The 19,253-nt window shown below is 43.7% G+C and overlaps 3 protein-coding genes across 9 annotated transcripts in view; all 3 read right to left on the reverse strand.

Moving 5' to 3' along the window:
• Window positions 1-616: 616 nt before the first annotated feature.
• LOC133460183 (oligodendrocyte-myelin glycoprotein-like) lies at window positions 617-2,638 on the reverse strand. The gene is made up of 2 exons (XM_061740744.1): window positions 2,614-2,638; window positions 617-1,967 (listed from the first exon to the last, which is right to left on the reverse strand). The coding sequence occupies exons 1-2, from the start codon at window positions 2,619-2,621 to the stop codon at window positions 617-619; spliced, it is 1,359 nt and encodes a 452-aa protein (XP_061596728.1). The 5' UTR covers window positions 2,622-2,638.
• Window positions 2,639-6,749: 4,111 nt separating this feature from the next.
• Window positions 6,750-10,984, reverse strand: LOC133460321 (uncharacterized). The gene is made up of 2 exons (XM_061740939.1): window positions 10,864-10,984; window positions 6,750-8,170 (listed from the first exon to the last, which is right to left on the reverse strand). Exons 1-2 carry the CDS (start codon window positions 10,913-10,915, stop codon window positions 7,365-7,367), a joined length of 858 nt encoding a protein of 285 aa, XP_061596923.1. The 5' UTR covers window positions 10,916-10,984; the 3' UTR covers window positions 6,750-7,364.
• Window positions 10,985-15,260: 4,276 nt separating this feature from the next.
• The window catches only part of ksr1a (kinase suppressor of ras 1a), a 32,318-nt gene continuing 28,325 nt past the window's right edge, over window positions 15,261-19,253 (reverse strand). For all 7 annotated transcript variants that reach the window (XM_061739992.1, XM_061739994.1, XM_061739991.1 and 4 more), the window contains 4 exons: window positions 19,114-19,245; window positions 18,876-19,011; window positions 18,622-18,755; window positions 15,261-16,959 (listed from right to left, as the gene is read on the reverse strand). In XM_061739992.1, the coding sequence (XP_061595976.1) occupies window positions 16,953-16,959; window positions 18,622-18,755; window positions 18,876-19,011; window positions 19,114-19,245 (409 nt within the window). In that variant the 3' untranslated portion in view covers window positions 15,261-16,952. The remainder of the gene's footprint in view (window positions 16,960-18,621; window positions 18,756-18,875; window positions 19,012-19,113; window positions 19,246-19,253) is intronic.

The following is a 19,253-nucleotide window of genomic DNA, read 5'->3' on the forward strand; positions in this document are numbered from 1 at the left end:
CCTAGAAACTGGTCTCCTCAGTTTCAAGTTGTATATATACCCTTTTTAAAGAAGAAGGGATGCCACCCAGTGCTCACATTTCCTCATCGAAACGGTTTTGAGAAAAATTGCTGCCATCAGAAATGTAAACTTTTGATATGTTTTTTATGTTCTATTGAACATGAGATGTGGATTTATGAGATCTGTAAATAATGGCAACAGCATATCTTCACAGTAAAATAGTCCTTGAACTCATCTGGCCAGTCTGTCAATCAGATATGTAAACCTTGAAAACATTTGGCATATTATGGAAAAAAAAAAGAAACGCGGCCGCTTCAACCGCTGAATAAATCCTTCTGCTCTCGACAGTAATTGGTTTTCTAATTTCCTCATCTTGAACTTCAAAAAAAGAGGTAATACAAGTCACTGACAAGCATGTTGTGTCTTTACAGTATCTTTTTAAATGTAGGATGTAAATGGTTAACAAATCATTGTTTTTTGGTTTTTTTTCTTCCACCAATCCCATTGAACACAGCCATCTTTTCTGGAAACACAGTTGCTCACACAACCAACTCCAGCTGTCAGCATACTTGTGTTTTATCTGTTTGTGCTTTAAACTCACAGTTATTAGTGTTTTTCAAAAGACTTTAGATGCAGTGAAGGACAGAAGAAACAGCAGCCAGGAGCGGACGGCAGGAGCCGGGCCGCTGATGCTGACGCCGCCGGAGGAGGACGGGTTCTGCCTCCTCACGCTCCTGGTGCGAAGGGTGCTCGTCTTCTTCGTCTGGATGGAGTTGCTCTCGGTGGTGAAGAATCGATCCGTGGGGAGAAGCATCTCATTCCCCATGGAAGGTTCGATGATGAGACCCGAGTCCTTGCTTTTGAGCGAGTCAGAGGGCGACGTTGCTTCGGTGCCGGGGAGGTGATGGACGTCGGCCGGGCTACCAGTTCCAGGCAGGTGATCCACTGGAAAGGGGCTGGAGATGCTGATGGCCGTGTCTCCTCGGGTGTGACCCTGCGCGGCCTCCTCGGGGGGGTGAGGTGTGCTCAGCCAGTCAGAGCTGGAAAAGTACCACCACTCGGTGACGCTGGCTTCGGGGGGGAAGGCGTTCAGACTGGGGGCGCTGGCGGCCAGAGGGGGCAGGTTGTAGGAGGCGAAGTGCCACCCTCCGGTCCTGCTGAGGCGCACGCCTCCACAGGTGGGCTGGGTGTGGCAGGGGCAGCCGAGCACGCGCGCCGGGGTGTTCTGAGTCCACCGGAGCACGTAGGCGATGTGGGCGTCCAGGTGGCAGGCCCACGGGTTGTTGCCCAGCGTCACCACTCGGAGCGACGGCAGCCCGTCCAGCGCTCCGCCGGGCAGCGAGGAGAGCCGGTTAGCGTGCAGGTAGAAGTGAGTCAACCTGGGCAGTCGGTCCAGAGAGCCCGGCAGAACCTTCACCAGTAGGTTGTGGGACAGGTCCACGGTCTCCAGCTGGGACGGCAGGTTGGTGGGCAGAGTCCAGAAGTGGTTGTGGCTGAGGTCGAGCGTGCGCAGGTTGGTCAGCGTGTTGTTGATGAAGACGGCCTTCTCCAGCTTGTTGTGCGCGAGGCCGAGCGTTCGCAGGTTCCACTGGAAGACCGTGTCGTTCTTGTGCAGCAGCCGGATGCGGTTGGCGGCGGCGTGGACCTGCCACAGGGAGCGGGGCAGGTCCTCCGGCAGCCGGCTCAGCTGGTTGTGAGACAAATCCAGGACGCGCAGGTGGGTGTAGGTCGCGAGCTCGCCGTCCAGGCCGTGGAAGCGGTTGTGGGACAGATTGAGGGAGCGCAGGTTGTGCTGCAAGCCGTCGGGCAGCTGCCTCAGCCCCTTCCAGGAGCAGTCCACCTCCCTGTGGCTGCGGCTGCAGGAGCACGTGGAGGGACACACGGCCAGGACGCGGCAGCCCAGCAGCCACGCCAGCACCAGCGCCAACAGGGCCTCATCAAGGAGGAACCTCAGCAGCGCATGCCTGCTGGAAACACAGGAGAGACACAGGAATATTAGCTTTTATTGAGTGCCGCGTGGCTTATAAGCACTGGGAGGATCACTGGAGAAGTAAAGCCTGCAGTGCGCTTGCACAGGGAGCAGGAAGCACGCGTATTTACTCTCCTGAAACTATACAGGGAGGAATAATAAAGGCTTCAGAATGCCCTCATTTGCCGCACATCGCTTCCTCGTTTGCAGGTACACACATGAACATACGCACCAGACTACCTCTCACCGTCCTTTACATGCCCCCTCGACACACGCTAGGAAATGTGCCCCTTTTTTTCTGTAAGTGATGAACACTTCATCTGAACTCCAGGACGATATTTCAACTCCATTGAAGAATGTCATTCATCAACAAAGGATGAGAAATCCCTGCAGTCATTTTCCCTGGCATCAGTTTGTGTTCAGTCATCAGCGGTTGTCAGTGAAGTCAGTCCCATGCTCTCAGAGGAGGAAAACTAGCTCAATAGATGGGTTTTATTAATGACTCCACAGAGGACTCGTGCATCAGCTGGTCCAAAGACGGGCAAAGACACGGCTTCTGCGCCGCTGGAGCTGCAGTGTTTTGGGTGTGGCTGACGCTGTGTGTGTGTGGTTGTAAAGAGTCTTTAAGTGTGTCCATAACTCACCTTCTCATCTTATCATTCCAGTCACTTTTCTCTGCTCCTTTTTTTTTTTTTTTTTCCTCCCCCTGTCCGGCACCTCTTCTCTCTCTTCTCCTGCTTTTTCAGGCTCGGGACCAGCTGCTGCTCTGCTGAAGGTGATTTTTTTTCTCTCTCTTCACTGATTTCCCCCCCATATATTTCCCATCAGAGTTTGACCCCTGCTCACTTGTCCGGCGCCGGCGCTCCAGCTGCCCCGGCTGCCCCGGCTGCCTCGCAGTGGAGTCTTGTTGTCCTTGTTGAGAGCTGGGAGTTTACTATCGCCTCTTACGGCTCTTTTGGGTCGGCGTGATCAGGCACTGCAGGCTCTGGATTTACTGTGTGCAGTGGAAGTGAGATGGGAGGGGGGCGGAGGTGGTGTGTGTGTGTGTGTAGGGGGGGTGCTAATGGGGGAGAACTATTGAAAAAGGGGGGGGAGGCGGAGAAAGGGAGTACACGAAGGGTTCTGCGTAAAAGAACTCTACAGGGGGAAACTCATCCTTGTTTTTCTGTGAGCTTCCAGGATTTACCTACCGACCGTTTCAAGTGACAACGACTGTGTTTAGATTAACCGGCTGTTTGCATTTCAGATAGAAGCAGCTGTTATCAGCCATCAGCTCCATCTAAATCACCCCTCTTCTAAAGTATCCCTGTACAAAGCCATGAAGTGCACTAATTGGTTGTTATTTACCCCGCGTAAATCTGCAGGCTGAAACAAAAAGGCTGAAGATTTATTGCAGAGGACTCTCCCCTCCTCTGCAGCATCCCCACCTGTCATCAGCAGCACAGCCGACGCTCGTGTTGTACTGCATTGCTGCACTTCTGCCTCGCAGCTACACCTGCTCACGGAGGTCCACTGAACAGGAGACCAGCTTGTAAACAGAGACCAATTCAGTCCTAATCATCGTTCACACATTCGTGCAACTGCTGCAGCCTTTATTTTTCTTATTTATTTCCCTCTGTTTGCTCAGCGGAAATGCAAACTAAGCAGAGCACTCTTTTGCTATGTGCTTCCTTTTGCTGTCATTGTTTAAGCTGAAACTTCACGGTATATTTTAGAGAGAAAAATATCCTTTTTTTTTTTTTTTTAGCAAAAGCTGCACATAAATCATGATGTAGGCGTACAAATATCTGCAAATGACAGTGGGTTAGTGGGTTTTCAAAGGTTTTTTTGTCTGCTTCTGTCAGATCTGGCCGAGGTGAAAGAGAGCATTCTCTCTGAGTTGTGTTGCTGTGGTTGGAAGAGGCTCAGTCGCTGTTTGCTAATCGACCAAATGTCTCATTTTCTCTCACCCTCTCTCACCCTCTCTCACCCTCTCTCACCCTCTCTCTCTCTCTCTCTCTCTCTCTCTGTGGCACGCACACAAACACACACGGGTCACACAACTAAAAAGTAAAATATTTAATTCAAAACCAAAGGAACAACACTTCTTTACATCACTGCTTGTTAGCCTGAAATTTAAAAAAAGCAGGAAAAGGTAAAAACAACAAGCATTTATGTTATTGTAAAAAAAAACATATTTGAACTTGAAAAATATGCAATAAGAGAGCATTACAATAAAAAAACAAAATTTATTTAAATCAGAACTGGCCACAGTTTGATAGTGAAAACCATGCAGATGTTTCAAGAAAAGGAAAAAGGCTGCTAAAACTAAAACATATTCTCTCCTGATGGGTTGTGAAGCTATATGGAAGTGAAAATAGTTGCAAATGAAACTGGTGGCACGGGGGGGAGGGGCAGCGCGCATGGGAATCAGACTTCATTTCTGGCCATAACCATTCATTGTGTCAGCTTCACACATCCAGAAAGCTTTAAAATTGAACGATAATTCTAGCACGTTCTAAACCTTGTTTGTTATCAACAACTGAGGATAATTGTGGATACATTTTTGTATTGGTACCGGTGCCAAAGCATCATGTATACCAACCCACGCTTAGCCGAGCTACTGACCGCCCCGGGACTCCTGCTTCTGGAGGTGCCGACACCGCGGGAGTGGGAATAATAACAGTCACGGCATCACAACAACACCGTAACAGAAGAAGAAGAGGGAGACTTTGCTGCATCTTACCTGCAACATGATCAGCTTTAGTATGTACGACATTTACAGAGCTGATGCATCGTTAGCGTCCATATTTTCACATGTTGTTGTCCTCCTTCACACTTGTTTACTAATTGTACAGGCAGAATGCCAAAACGCGCCACCTAGCATCCAGAGTCGAGCGCACTTCACTCAATAATCGATTGTCTTCTCGCGCATGTTTACTTGGATTTCTCTGAAACTCCAGTTTAATCCTTAGCCAGATTGTTGCCAATAGTTTGATTTAGATGTGCATGGAACCGGACTGAGCCAGTGCGGTTACATGCAGGGCCGCCGCAAGGGGTGTGCGAACCGTGCGACCGCACGGGGCCTCGCGCCCCAAGGGGCCTCGCGCTATGGGCCGTTTTTTTTTTTTCCGTTTTTTTTTCCCCTTATAAATATCAACAGTCACGTTCCATTACAGACCTAAATGTGTGCTAGTCTGTGCATATCAATAAATATATGTGCAATTCATATATCATCATAAATTGTAGGCTATAATAACGATAAAATGTTCTAATTCTTAATTTACAACTGTCCTGAACGCATCGGGGCCGTGAGTCAACGCGGATTGGGTGTAAAGCCTGATTTATGGTTCTGCGTTAAATCGACGCAGAGCATACGCCATAGGGTACGGCGCAGTCTACGGCAAGGTTATGCGGCGACGCTGCGTTGGTGTAACGCGGTACCATAAATCAGCCTTAACAGTCACAGCAAATTTGCCGTGAAGGAGATTAGCGCTAAAGTTTAAAAGAGGACTAAATTTGTACAAAGTTTTGAATGTTACCCCGTTTTCCACGTTACCTGGATTATTTTGAGTTATGGAAGAGTCAACTACCGTTGGTGAGTCAGTGTAACCTTCATAAATAATTTCTTTATCAGAATGTTGTGGTATTCTTGACCACCTGCCTATTTGAATGTGCTTTGTGTTGTTGTCAATGAGACTGCCGAGTCTATTCTCTGTTATAGAGCTCAGAAATGATGTTATAGACCGCTGTGTCTATCTATCTAAATAGATTGTGAGTTTTCAGCGCCATGTGATTGACAGCTGTCAGGCCGATGTGTGTGTGTGTGTGTGTGTGTGTGTGTGTGTGTGTGTGTGTGTGTGTGTGTGTGTGTGTGTGTGTGTGTGTGTGTGTGTGTGTTTGTTCTTCTGAACAAGTTTGTGACTTTACTCTGCTTTCTGCAGCATAGGCCTATAGGCTTGGCTCAATAAAAGTGAGAATAAATGTTGTTTGATGGGTAGGATGAGGTGTTGTTGAACGTTAAAATGACTATCATAAGGGCCCATGGAGAATGCTCCGCCCCCTCTGTACTGAGACCCACGCTCCGCCACTGCAGGGGAAGGTGTCCAGTATTTTGCTAATTGGAGAGTTAAAATTGCGCATATAGACACCCGATCTGACCCGAAAAACCCCCAAATTCCGCGAGGACCTCCTCTGGCCATTTCGCACAGGGCCTTGCAAATCTCCCAGACGGCTCTGGTTACATGCATATCTAAATCTTCTGTGAGTGTTTGAAAGGGAAATTTAGAAATTTAGTTTGTTCTTTTCAGGGGTGCAGGAATTGCAAATAAAGGGAAAGCTGTGGATGAGATTCTGGTTGGGAGGTATTATGCCAAACTAGCGACGGGTTTAGATGGCTGTAACGCCTCGTCCCCAGTTATCCACCCTCAGTCCATTTATGAAACATGGACGATAACCTCTGGTGGAAGCACAGCTCTTTAGGAATGGGTTGGCTTGTGGATGTTCGTGATGCCTTACGCCTTATCTAGTTTCTGGAAAACAGTCTTTACTTGTGGCCTATTGATTTGGACTATTATTGAATTTCCCTACATTGTAAAAGTAGGGAAAGAAACTTATTTACGCTGTGCTAACTAGTACGGGATGTTAGCAGAGTGTATGTGTTGGGAAATCCACCTCACAACTTGACATATAATTTCAAAACTCGTGAGCAGGCAAGGCAAATAGCCTTAGAACTAAAGTTGCTTTCGTCAAAGAAAATTATGACTAAATATCATCGTCAACGAACCTTTATGACCTGAGGAAAACGAGATGAGACGCAATGAAAATGCTGGTCATGTGACGATAATTAAATATATAATGCAATATCGTAGACGAATAAAAACTAGACTAAAATGTAGATTACAAAATAAAAACTCTAAATCCTTAATATCCATTTTTTAAGTAGTTTCCTCTGGTTCAGTCTCTGCTGCTGGGTGACATCACGTCCTCAATCCGAGTCGCGGGATTGAGGACAAAGTTCAATAGAGAAAGGGGCCGACAATTCTGACTAAAATAAGACTAAAATGCTCAGATTTTTAGTCGACTGAAACTTGACACGACTAAAAGAGGAATGAACGTGACTAAAACTAATAAAAAATAAAATGATAGCTTGATCCAAAGACTAGACTAAAACTTAAATTGAAAGAGGCTGCCAAAAACAACACTACTCAGAACAGGGATTTCCGTAGATAGATGCATTTGATAAAGAGACACACCACCACGTTTGCTGATTGTTTTTCCTCTGAAATGACTTCTGATTGGTTTTGAATGTGGGTTTTGTAGAAGCCGCTGCTTTCAGCTTTTAAGGGGAACTGGTTTCTAGCCAATCATCTTGTTTCGGCCTACATTCAGCCCTCAGTGGCGCACCATGAAAACCCTACATGACACCTTTTGGCTCCTCTGGGTCCTCAGGGGCGGAGCCCACAGTATCTGTGGTTGGCTCAGGCTGGGCGGCCTCCTCTTGCTGCTTTGAAGGGGGGGAACTTTCTGTCGCTGACTCTGGCCTGGGAGCCTCCTCGCTGTTAGGAGTGTCTCCCGCAGTCGCCGGGTCCTCCACTTGTCCATCCACGTCCTCCTTGGCGGTACCGTTGCTCATCTCCTGACCTGTTGGACTTGCGTCGGCCATAAGCGTGTCCATCTCTCTGATCTCGGCCGCTGAGTTGCTCTTATTCTTCTCGCTCATTCCCACGTGGTACTCCTTGACGCTGATCAGATCGCCGCTGGTGCTCAGCGCCTTGAGGCGTCTGCTCATCCTGATCACCTTCCCCAACAACACCAGTGTCAATATCAGGAAAACAGTGCAGGCGATGATCAGTCCGCCGCTGACCATGAGCACTGGGCGGCATTCCTTCTGCAAGAAGGTGTGAGGTGATGTGGCGGCCTGGGTGGTCCGGGTGGCACGGGTGGCCTGGGTGGCCTGGGTGGCCTGGGTGGCCTGGGTGTTCCAGGTGGCCCGGGTTTCGGTGGGGGTGGCCTGGGTGTTCAGTGAAACTGAAATGTTTTGCTGAACAGTCCCTTCAGCTTCCGGTAATCCAGAGATCGTGGAGCTGACGTTCGGCATGACATCAGTGGAAGCTACAGATGCTGCAACCCCCATAAATGGGCTTGTGTTCTCCGACTGCTTGATGATCAGCAAGAGACCCACGATTTCTGCGCAGTACAGCAGGCCGTTCATACTGGTGTCTGAAAGGCAAGGCAAGGCAAGGCAAGTTTATTTGTATAGCAGAATTCAACACAAGGTAATGCAAAGTGCTTTACATCAACATTAAAAGCGGCAAGACACAGTAAACAGTAAATAACAAATACAATGAAATAAAATTATAAGAAAAGAGGTAAAATAATAAAAAGTACAAGTTGTTAAAAAGTAAGGGCAGTAGAGTACAGCAGGTACACATCTCATGCTTAAAATGGCAAGAATGACGTTCCTATACGGTCAAAACGTACAAAGACCAGGTCAAATACAGTATTACAAAAGTAATCTGTAACAATTCGTACGGTGAATTAAACCAATTTGACAATTCTATGCCACAATGCCTGTTTCCAGGTCTTATTTCACACAACTGACGAGAATTACGTTTCTATACGGTCAAAACGTACCAAGACTAGAAAAGTTAAGATTTTCATTGAAAGGATCCCTGAAATCTTTCCAGAATACCTGGGACCCCCTGTTAGTCCTTATAAGAGAACTTACTATCATTCCTGATGCTGACGAGGTCTCCTAGTTATAGTCTTCTGGAGAACAGGTGACCCTTCCTCTTCCTTTCTATCATCTGAAATTTCTTCCCATCTTGCTATACTAATTTCCCCTTCTTGTCTATGAAGCTGTTTTTCTTTTCCCCCCCCTTTTTTTTTTTTTTTATTTAATTTTTATTTTTTTTTATTTTTATTATTATTTTTTAACCAGTTTACTTATTCGCTTTCCCCCCTTTATTAACGTATGATTTTATTTTTATTAACTTAGTCATTTTATTATTTGTGGCTCAACATACCTAGGGGCGAGGGTGGGGGGTGGGGGGAGTGGGTAAAAGCTCAGTATAAAAATGGAGGATTCCATGTGAAGATGGAGCACACCTCTTCTTTCCGTTTATTTTTCATTTCTCAAGAGATTCCGATATATTGTGCTCCTTTTTTCTTTTCTTTTTTTTTCTTTCTCTTTTTGTTATTCACCGTTATTATTATTTAATTGTTTTCTCTGATCAGCAAGCACCTGTACTGTATATAGTAATGTTCTACTCCCTTTGTTGCTCTTGTTATTGTTTTTATCATTGTCCTGTTTACAATAAACAAATTTATTAAAAAAAAAAAAAAACGTACCAAGACCGGGTCAAATACAGTATTACAAAAGTAATCCGTGCCGATTCGTGCAGTGAATCAAAGCAATTTGACAATTCTACGTCACAATGCCTGCATTCAGGGCTTATCCATAACTTTGTGCGGTTTTCAAAAATCTAGTATCAATCAAGTATTTAATTAAAGAGTACGCTTAAATAACAAATAAAATGAAATAAAATGATAAGAAAAGAGGTCAAATAATAAAAAGCACAAGTTTTTGAAAAATAAGGGCAGTAGAGTACAGCAGGTAAGTATTTAGCAGACCTCAGGTCTGCAGGACGTTTGTTCCACCGGTGAGGAGCAGAATAACTGAACGCTGGAAGGACATCAACGCAACAGAGCGGGTTTTAGATGGGTGTTTGGTGCAGTGAGGACAAACAGGGAGACAACTGGGAACATGAACAATGTTTTGACTACTTTACAGATGGAAATGATTGATAAAAAACACCAATCTTATGAGAGCCTCAAGCTTCCCTGGACTATTCAGTATTACAAGTCCCAGTTTAACCACCTGCAACAGTGAACACATCTCACACATCGAAGCACCCCACAGCAATCATCTAACAATATGAGATGGAGACTCTGTATAATGAATGCTGTGAGTTCATTTGAGGCTACTGCTTTTACACAAGTCATATTTTTAGGATGGGGCCAAATGTTCGAACGCTGTCATTTCCTGTCATGTACTGCATGTGCTCATCCATTTACAGCAAATCAGATGTAATTGAAATGCATACAGAAGCATTTGAAAGTACAAGAAAAATTACTGTGCAAAGATCATTCAGTGCATCACAGCATTTTGAGATGTATGAAAATATAGATCAATATGAAAACAGGCCGTGCTGACATGTTGTATGTGCCAGTGGAAAACTGGAGGACGGAAGGGTCATGTAAAGCTTGTTTTTGAAGGACGGCGAAAGCTGAATCTGCTCGTGGCAGTGCGTGACTTTATCGAGCTCATCCAAGTTCATTCCTTCACATGTGTTCATCACAAACAAATGACCTTTAATCGAACTGAACAGGTGAAAAATAATGAATGTAACAGGCTGACAGAAGCTTAAAAAAACTGGTCAGGACTCATTAGTTGGGATTTACAGTGTGTATTAATTCAATTCAATTTTATTTGTATAGCGTCTAATACAACAAAATTAGTCTCTAGGCACTTTCCTTGGCGGTCAACATCACCAATATTGATTTGGTTTTGACTTCATTAAGGTCAAAGTTTTGATGAAAATTGCCAAAAATGTGCCTTTTTCTTCTTTCTTCTTTTACTTTTCAACTACATTTTATCACATTTGTCAGTTTGCCTGAGAAAAAAAAAGCTCTTAATTCATTTCAACGGCACACTTTCCTACATAACATCTTTTGCAACAATAAAATGAAGCAGGTCGGCTGAAAGATCCTTCAGGCCTGATTTAGGTGACACGCATCAGTAACAGTACGTCAATAAGATTTACATAAAACAAAACACGTGTCGCCTTTTAAGTTTATTCGAGCTATGTTTTTAATTTTAAACAGATTATCAGAAGATATTTACCACTCACATCGTTGATGCACAGGCGAGGAATTCAGAGGTCCGTTTGGATGCAGTTGCATGCAACTTGCAGCAAGTGAAGAGAAGCGTCCAGAATTTAGGGGAACTGAAAGGCAAAGACAGCAGCTCACCAATCAGTTACACAGCTATTGTGGCGTCTCGGTGGTATTTCTTTCTTTAGACTATTTTCAGAAAAGGAAGTGGTTTTGTTGTTCTGTTCAGTGCTGGTGGAGGTCATGCATATATCTACGCATACAGTAGAAGGTGACGTTTTCTGCAACCAATGTGTTGCTTTACCTCTAATTGTTGAAATATATAATCATCATCATCATCTTCATGAAGCTGGGAGCAGCTGTCTGCATCCACATCATTTAAACCTGCCTGGATATTAGTAACTTCTCGTAAATTTCACAATGTCGGACCTACTTTGGTTTTATCTTTAGAGGCTGCCACAGGTCACGCAAGTGAGCCGCCTCAGCCAATGCGCTGCAAAAGGCTTCAACATGGATGCTCCTTTTGTCTTTACTCAAAAAAAGTGCAAACAGCAATCATTTTTACATTATTGTCTTCAAGTCCCCAGCCCCCTTCAGCCTGCCGTCCCCTTTTATATAACACTTTAATAAAAGAGGAGGATGTCTCCACACACAAGCGTCCAGGTGTGCTCCACATCCCAGGACCAGCTGTGCTGAGCATGTTGGACATAAACAAAATTAATTTGCATGGAATGAAAGTGCAGTTATTTTGACAAGTTCCTCTTCTGCCTTCCTTGTTTCCTGTAAACTGTGACGTCCTTTCTGCCGTCTGTCTGCACCTGCACATTTGAGGCACAGCGCCGCTGGGGAATGCGTGGTTTTGACAAGCTGCTGCAGATGACAGAGGCGGCTGGGGACGTGACGGAGAGAAGCCACATAACTCGGCTCTCGTAAATCCACAGGCCGCGTGCTCCGTGGCCATCTGCTTTCACGGGGACGGGAATAAAGATCCTGGAGCGTGGAGTGTGTGACCTCATGCTGTTCAGACTGCTGCGCTGCAGACAATCTCATCATCGTGACCGTCATAATGATGACTGATTTAGAAGAGAAAAAAAGAAGAAAGATCATTCTATTTTCCCCCTGAAAAGTCTGTAAGCAGCGCAGCTGAACTACTACGTTCATTCAAGCAAAAGAATGAAAGCAATCAAGTTGCAGGCGTGAAAGACTGATTTCTTAACGTTTTAATGACTGGTTGACCTTTTAAATGAAACAAGCTGGTGTAATGAAACTCGTAAATGTTTTAATCCACCGCGCTCTCACATGTGTAATATGTTCACTGAGGCTGATTACATGCAGGGAAAATATTGCTTTGATGTTTTGCTCTCAGAGAAAATTACAGCGAGGTATTGAGAATAAAAGCAATCCTCTTGGAAAACAAGCAAAAAAAAAAAAAAAGATGCGTTTCTCTGTCTGATGAAACAGAAAAGCATCATCAGGATAAATATATCAACGTGGAAGTGAGAACAGAAGGGACACAGATGACTTAATCTCAAAACCCCCACATTCTCTACTGAGAGATGGAAAGCCCCATCTCTGAGTTAAAACCCTCGCCACACCGTCTTTACAGAGGACGTGTGGGTTTGCGTCTGGCTGCGTGTGCATACATGCCCCTGTTTCTGTTTTTTTTTTTTTTGTCCATTTGGCACATGCTATTAATAGCTGACTTACTGGCTGTGATGGTGGACAGCTTCATTACAGACACTGCAAAGGACGTCAGTCCAGGCTGACAGTTGCAACAGCGGCCTCAGCAAATGTCAAAATGCTCTCCAGAATCCACCCATATACATCCACCCACCCATCCATCCATCCATTCATCCATCCCCTTGCTGCTCCACACCTTTTTCTCTCCATTTATTTATTTATTTATTTATTTCTCAGGACAATGCACATTGATGAAGATATATACATATGTAAATGTGCCAGATTGTAGCACAAGGCTAGTTTCCATCTGTAGTCCAATATAGGCAGGTAAGGTGTTAAAAGCAGAACAGGTAAAGATGCAATAAGAAAAAGAAAACAGAAACAAAGACAAGTACAATTAGTAAAGACAAGTACAATTAGTAAAATGAGAATGATAAAAAAAAGTTAGTAGGTAAGAGGAGGCCCAAACACACATTAGGTGTGTATACACATTTGTTGACCTCTGAGCCACATTTTTATCTGGTTTTTAAAAGTTGTTAAAGAGGGGCATTCCCTTATGTGTACAGGTATAGAATTCCATAACGCACTACCATTTATGGATAGTGCGTTATGGCTAAAAGCAGTTTTTCTGAACGGAACCTCTACGTTTCTGTTGGACACTGCTCGAGTGACCCGCGACTGTCGGTATTAAAAATATTCCTGGAGGCAAGGTGGTGCCAGGCCATGTAGGGTTTTATACATTAGACAACTGTATGAGAATTTGCAGAAGTTGTCGAAGCTTAATAGATTGTATTTGTCCAAGATGTTGCAATGATGGTATGAGAGGTTTTTTATCTAGGATTTTGAGTGTTTTTTTATATAAAACCTCCACTGGCTTGAGTGTGGTCCATCACCAGGTTGTGTCTATAACCCGCCCAACCCACACACACACATACACTCACACACTCACAAATGAGATGTGGTTTGGTTAAAAGCTGCTGAATCACTGGAAAAGTGGCAAAACCCAATCAAGTGACTTATTGTCACCGTGTGACTCGCCTCCCATGAAAAGAGGCAGTTTCCCCTCGCCAACTGCTGGTCATGTGATCCAGTACCAGTTGGAGTCAAAAGACCTTTTAGTTGCATGGAAAGGCACAAAGTCCCCTCTTTTCCCGCCGGACTGAAACACATGTCCACCAATCCATCGTTCCCTCATCCGGACACACTTTTCAGACGGGACTTTTACTGATGGCGGGTTCCAAGGGCCGGAACGCAAAGCGTGAGGCGTTCCTCATTTTAACGACAGCTCCCAAGGTTTTCCATCGTAAACTCTCAGAGGATTCATCACTGAAAAGCTGCCTAAGCATAAACGAGAGAGACAAGGCATGCCTCAGAAGGCTGTCGTCAAAGGCCGTACTGTTGGCCTATTGATCACAACTAGAATCAAACAATTTGGAAGGAGTGTAACTTTAATGCTTTTTTTATATATCTTAGATTAATCTGCAGATTCAGACATTCACTTTGACAAACTCAGAAGTCTGAATCTTTGCTAACCCAGGAGGCTGTAGCTTATTAGGATCAAAAAAGTCAATTCAGGTTGCAGGATATAGTACAGGTGATGAGTGGGAAGAGAGTAAGAGTGTTTCAGGGGTCTCTTATTTCCCAAAGTTACTTAATATTACGACCTAATTTCTCAAATGAATTTCAAATTTCTCCCTTCCAGAGTGGGATCAAATTCCAGACCCTGCTCTGTGGAGATTTTGTGCCACCTAGAGGTAAAAATAAAGTCTCTAGGTGGCATTGCTGTTACATGCACATGCATGCACAGAATTAGCCTGAAGCCTCATTATTGATATTTTAAAGGATTTAAAAGGATTGCTTTTTTTTACAGCAAAAAGAAACAAAAATAGCAACAACGTTTCTGTAAAGTATATTTGTGTTTTGTGAGGTCTTCTCTGCAGCCAACAGCAGCTTCAGGTTGAACCGGTCGCCTGTCAGGGATCTTCAACCTGCTGAAATACTGAGATAAATTCAATAAAAGTAAAAATGAAATGCATTGCAGTGAGTTTTGGTGTATGCGGCCGTTGAACAAAAGAAATACTCTAGTTTATCTCTACATCCATCTTATCATTTCTGCCCGGAGAGATATCACCAATACATTTAAGGATGCTGCCTTTCAGACATGAGCCGCTTCCTTTTCTCAACACACTTCCCATTTGCTGGCATTTTGCAAGAGGATGAAATTTGTTTCATCAGCTCAGCTCCACTAGTTTGATTTTGTGAAGCGTACTCCGGCTTTCTGAATCCTCTGAACTCAGGGTCATTAGATATTCCCTTGATCACTCACAGAGAACATCGTTACCGACATCCCGGAGATTGGATTGTTGACTTTCTCTGTGGGCACAAAAAGATTCTCCCTCACAAATCAAATGCTTTTTCAGTTACCTTAACCACCTGTGCTATTTTTTTATTTTTTTTTTAAATGATGTAGCTTTTGTAATTTCTGTATTTTTCCTCTCTTTTCTGTATTTAATGCATGTCTCATTAATGTTTTTTTTTAGCTGATTAAGTAGGACTGCAGCAAGTCCTACAAATGGCTGGAAATTATTCTTAAAAAATGTTATTTATTCATTCACATAACATCCCCATGACCTACTCTAGTAGACGACGTCACAAGCTCCAGCGTGGCATCAGATTACTAAAAGGGGGCCAGGTTCGTCAGGTTCAGGACAAATGAACAATATTTACTCTGTAATTACTTGACAAGCCCATTTTATTGTCCTTCATGAATGAAAACAGAAACTGTGTGTACAGAATGGAAGTCACATGCAATACAAAAATATGAATTTTTACAGTAACATAAAAAAACATGTATTGGCCCGTTCTTAAAAAAAAAAAAAAAAGTACAGATTTCTTTTTTATAGTTTTTTTTTACCAGTATTTTAAACATGAAAAAATATAAATATATATATATATATTTATATATGTACACATATCCGTAATAGCCATAGCAGTACCCATTCAAAAATGTTGTGATGTATTTTACATATAAAATTTTTATACAAATATTAGAAGAATTATGTTAATTTTGCTGTATATTAAATAATGTACATACATTACAGACCAGTGGATTTGCAACACATTTACTGCCCCCCCCCCCACCCCCAAAAAAACCCAAACAAAAACAAACCAACACCCTAAGCTCAGCTGGTCACACGTGCAACTAAACACACACTGATACGAGCACGGCAACTGCAGCCAGCTGTCAAACGGTGCACGATCGTGCACCAGAGGTACTGTTTAAGGAGGATATAGGACACTTTTGCACCAAATTCCTGATTATTTTTTTTTTTCCTTTAGCGCAAGACAGAAGTCACTTTTGCACTTTAGTTGCACTTAAATGCACTTTACATTTCAACATTATTACCGAAAAGTCCTTAATCACAGAGAGCCAGTAGTATTCCATCCTCATGTGCATTTCACCAGTTTCTATTTTCCGTTATTTAGCATACAGACATATATCTTTATCAGTGCCCTGTTTTTAAAAGCATCCAAAAAAAAACGGTGATTGTACTCAAAAATGACAACATACGAGTGAGCACTTCACACTGTCCAGCTTTTGAGACTCTCCCAAAAAGAACAACTATAAAACACTGCAACTATCACAATTTGAAACAAAACTGAAGCACAATAAAAAATAAAAAAAAATAAAAGTCCTTGATTATTTTTTTTTGTTGTTGACAAAGTGCATATTGTGTCTACATACGGGCTCAGCACATGCTATCACACACCCCTTGGAGGCAGAGGAGGCGAGAGACAGCTGGCCTGGGAGCGTCGCTCCGGCAGCCTGTCCCACGCGTGTCGAACCCTCAGGGAAAACACAGATAAATGAAGTGGTCCGTTCAAGGATTGGGTCCATTATATGTCCAGCAGTGTGTTTGTGTGCGTGTTTCAGAGAAGAGAGAAGGGAAATAAAAATACAAATAAAATAAAGATGGCATGTGGTGAGGACCCCGGCGGGAGCAACCGCAGCACAGCAGCACAGAGCAGGTGAGCGGAGCGAGGATCGAGGACGGGGGGGCTGTCGGGGTCTGCTAGCCCACCGGCTCAGTCCCGGTCTCAGCACAGACACCACGAGCCAGTTTTTCAGAGTCCCAACTGACGTGACACAACACAATCGAGGAAGGAAAGGGAGGAAGGCAAATAGATTGGAGACACATGAAGGGAAAAGCAAGGAGGGTGAAAAGTGGCTGTCCCCCGGCCACATTTCAGTCCTACAATCCTCTCTTCCAGACAAGAAAAGTGTTGGGTTAGACGTGGAAGATCGGACCGGGGATTAGTGGAAGCAGAGTCAACGCTTTGATCAATCCTGCAAGAGTTAAGATCTCAGGAGCATGCAAAGCAGACCCAGGCTTTGTTATGCATTTCTTATGTGTCAGAGCGACCGCTACAACCTGGATTTAAAAAAAGAGAAAAAGAAAAAGAGAAGAAAGGGCAAAGGGGAATACAAATGTTAGATGGTTAGTGAAAGTATAAAAGGTTCACGCTGCATAAAAAGCAAAACATCACAAGTTGATTAGTTTGAGGAGACATTCACTACACAAAAACATGTGAGAACGCAAGAGTTAATTTCACAACCAGAGAGATCTGCGAGTGATTTTTATTATTTCCTCTCAAGGGTTTCGGCTGTCGAGCTCACGCTTTCTCATCTCTTTTTCCGACCAGCTGTGCACAAACTGGCCTTTAAATCATACATGGATCAATAGCGAAGGTCTCGAGTACTGGCCTGTGTTGCAGCAAAGGCAAAATAAAAAAAATAAAAGGTTTTTAAAAAGCAAATGGTGGTAAAAAAAAAAAAAATGCTAACAAAAACCAAGGGCAAAGTTAAATAGTCATTAGACTCCTAACGTAGGGACTCAAGTCACATTTAAGTAGCAGGAAAGATTTGAGCCGGTCAAATTCCCTAAATGCCAAGTAAAAGAGGGTTCAGTGATTCCTTTTAAATTCCCTTTAGCACAACAAACCCTGGACCATCGCAGAAAGAAGGGAGATAACTGTGTCTCGAGTCCTCGTGGATACAAATACAATCGTGACTAATATGATGTCAGGAGGGTCGACGTGAGAAATATCTGTCACTCATGTTGCCTCTTCATATTTTAAAATTCTGAACCTTGGTATTAAATTAAACGCTTGAATTAGTTTTTACTGGCATACATACACACACACATATATATATATATATATATACATACATACATATACATATATATATATCTCCCCACAATGAAACCCGACATGCACTTTTAACCAGACATAAAGGTGTATTGGTTTACGTGTCGCTGCCAGAAGCAGCGTTGTTGGATTCTTTTTTTACTTTTTTAAACGATTTGACGGCACCCTGGGAAACTTTTTGTGGGTGTGTGATAAAGTAATGTCGATAAGCTGGACATGGATGTGTAAACATAACTCTAGCTTCTCAAAAGAACTTGGAGTCACCGGAGAGTCGGTGCTGTGTGGAAAATGCAGGTAAGAACAGATTGCATTGATCTACTAAATGGAAAATACTGAAAAGACAACATTCAAATCAATACGCGACCTCTTCCTCTCACACGGCACTCTACTGCTGCAACTGTGACAGAATAGTCGTTTTCCTTGCTGTTTTAATTTGTGACGACTGTGCTTCTGAAATAAGGAAGTTCTTCTCTGAATCAGACTCAGTGGTGCCATATTCGGATCCAAAATCCAAATATTCAATGACTAGTGTTCAATGGTACTTTTACTTACCATTTTGAACAACTTAACCATGCATTTGAATAAAGTAGATGAATTAGTAAATCCCTGCATTGTGTTGAAATATGAGCAAGAAACAGCAGAGCTGAGAGGAAGTGACGTGCTGACAAAAATGCATCTTCTATCTTTTTTTTTTCCTTTTTCTTTTAACTAATAAGACTATTCAACCTCTGCCTAACGTCACATACAAGTCGGTCAGTGAATAACGCCACCGTCACCGCCAGCCCGTTGTACCACAAGGAACCACAAGATAAACAGAGACAAAGATCTCTGCAGTTTTCACACGTCCAGTTTCTTCACATCCTCCTCCACCGGGGGATACCTACTCGGCAGACTTCCAGAAGTGTCCTGGGTGGGACAGCCTGCGGTTGAGTTTGGGCAGTTTCTCCAACATGTCGGCCAGCTGCGTGAAGGTAGGCCTCTCTTTACGGTCGTAGGACCAGCAGGCAGAGAGGATTTCCTGACGCATTAAAAAAAAAAAAAAAAAAAAGAAGTGATTCAGCATTTTGATTTACATCCATCAATAAAGCATAAATACTTTCTTCTCTTGAGAATGTAGAACAAATCTGGACCAGCTCACCGTGACCTCCTTGCCAAGGCTGATCTCTGCCAAAACCTTCTTTATGCCCTCTCCGCTCCCAACCTGCCAGATGGTGGCTTCCACGGGCTGGTTCGTGATTGGCCAGTCCCGAGCTTGAAGCTCATACCAAATTGTTCTTAAAAAGGAGGAAAGCAGTCGAATGATTACTCCCCGTGAGAATCGCTGTAACATGGCCGTAAGTATCCAGAGCTTAGTGCTTGTCTGTGCTGTCACTTACCCGAAAGCATACACATCTGCTGAGGCGGAAAAAGGTAAGTGGTCCTCATTGTTACCTGGGCTCATCATGCGCACAATTTCTGGTGCGAGATAACAAATCCAGCCATGTGGAAGTTTTAGTTTGTTCTCGCGCCTGGAGGG

The sequence above is a fragment of the Cololabis saira genome, chromosome 14 (assembly GCF_033807715.1).
Source record: "Cololabis saira isolate AMF1-May2022 chromosome 14, fColSai1.1, whole genome shotgun sequence".
Lineage (NCBI taxonomy): Eukaryota > Metazoa > Chordata > Actinopteri > Beloniformes > Belonidae > Cololabis > Cololabis saira.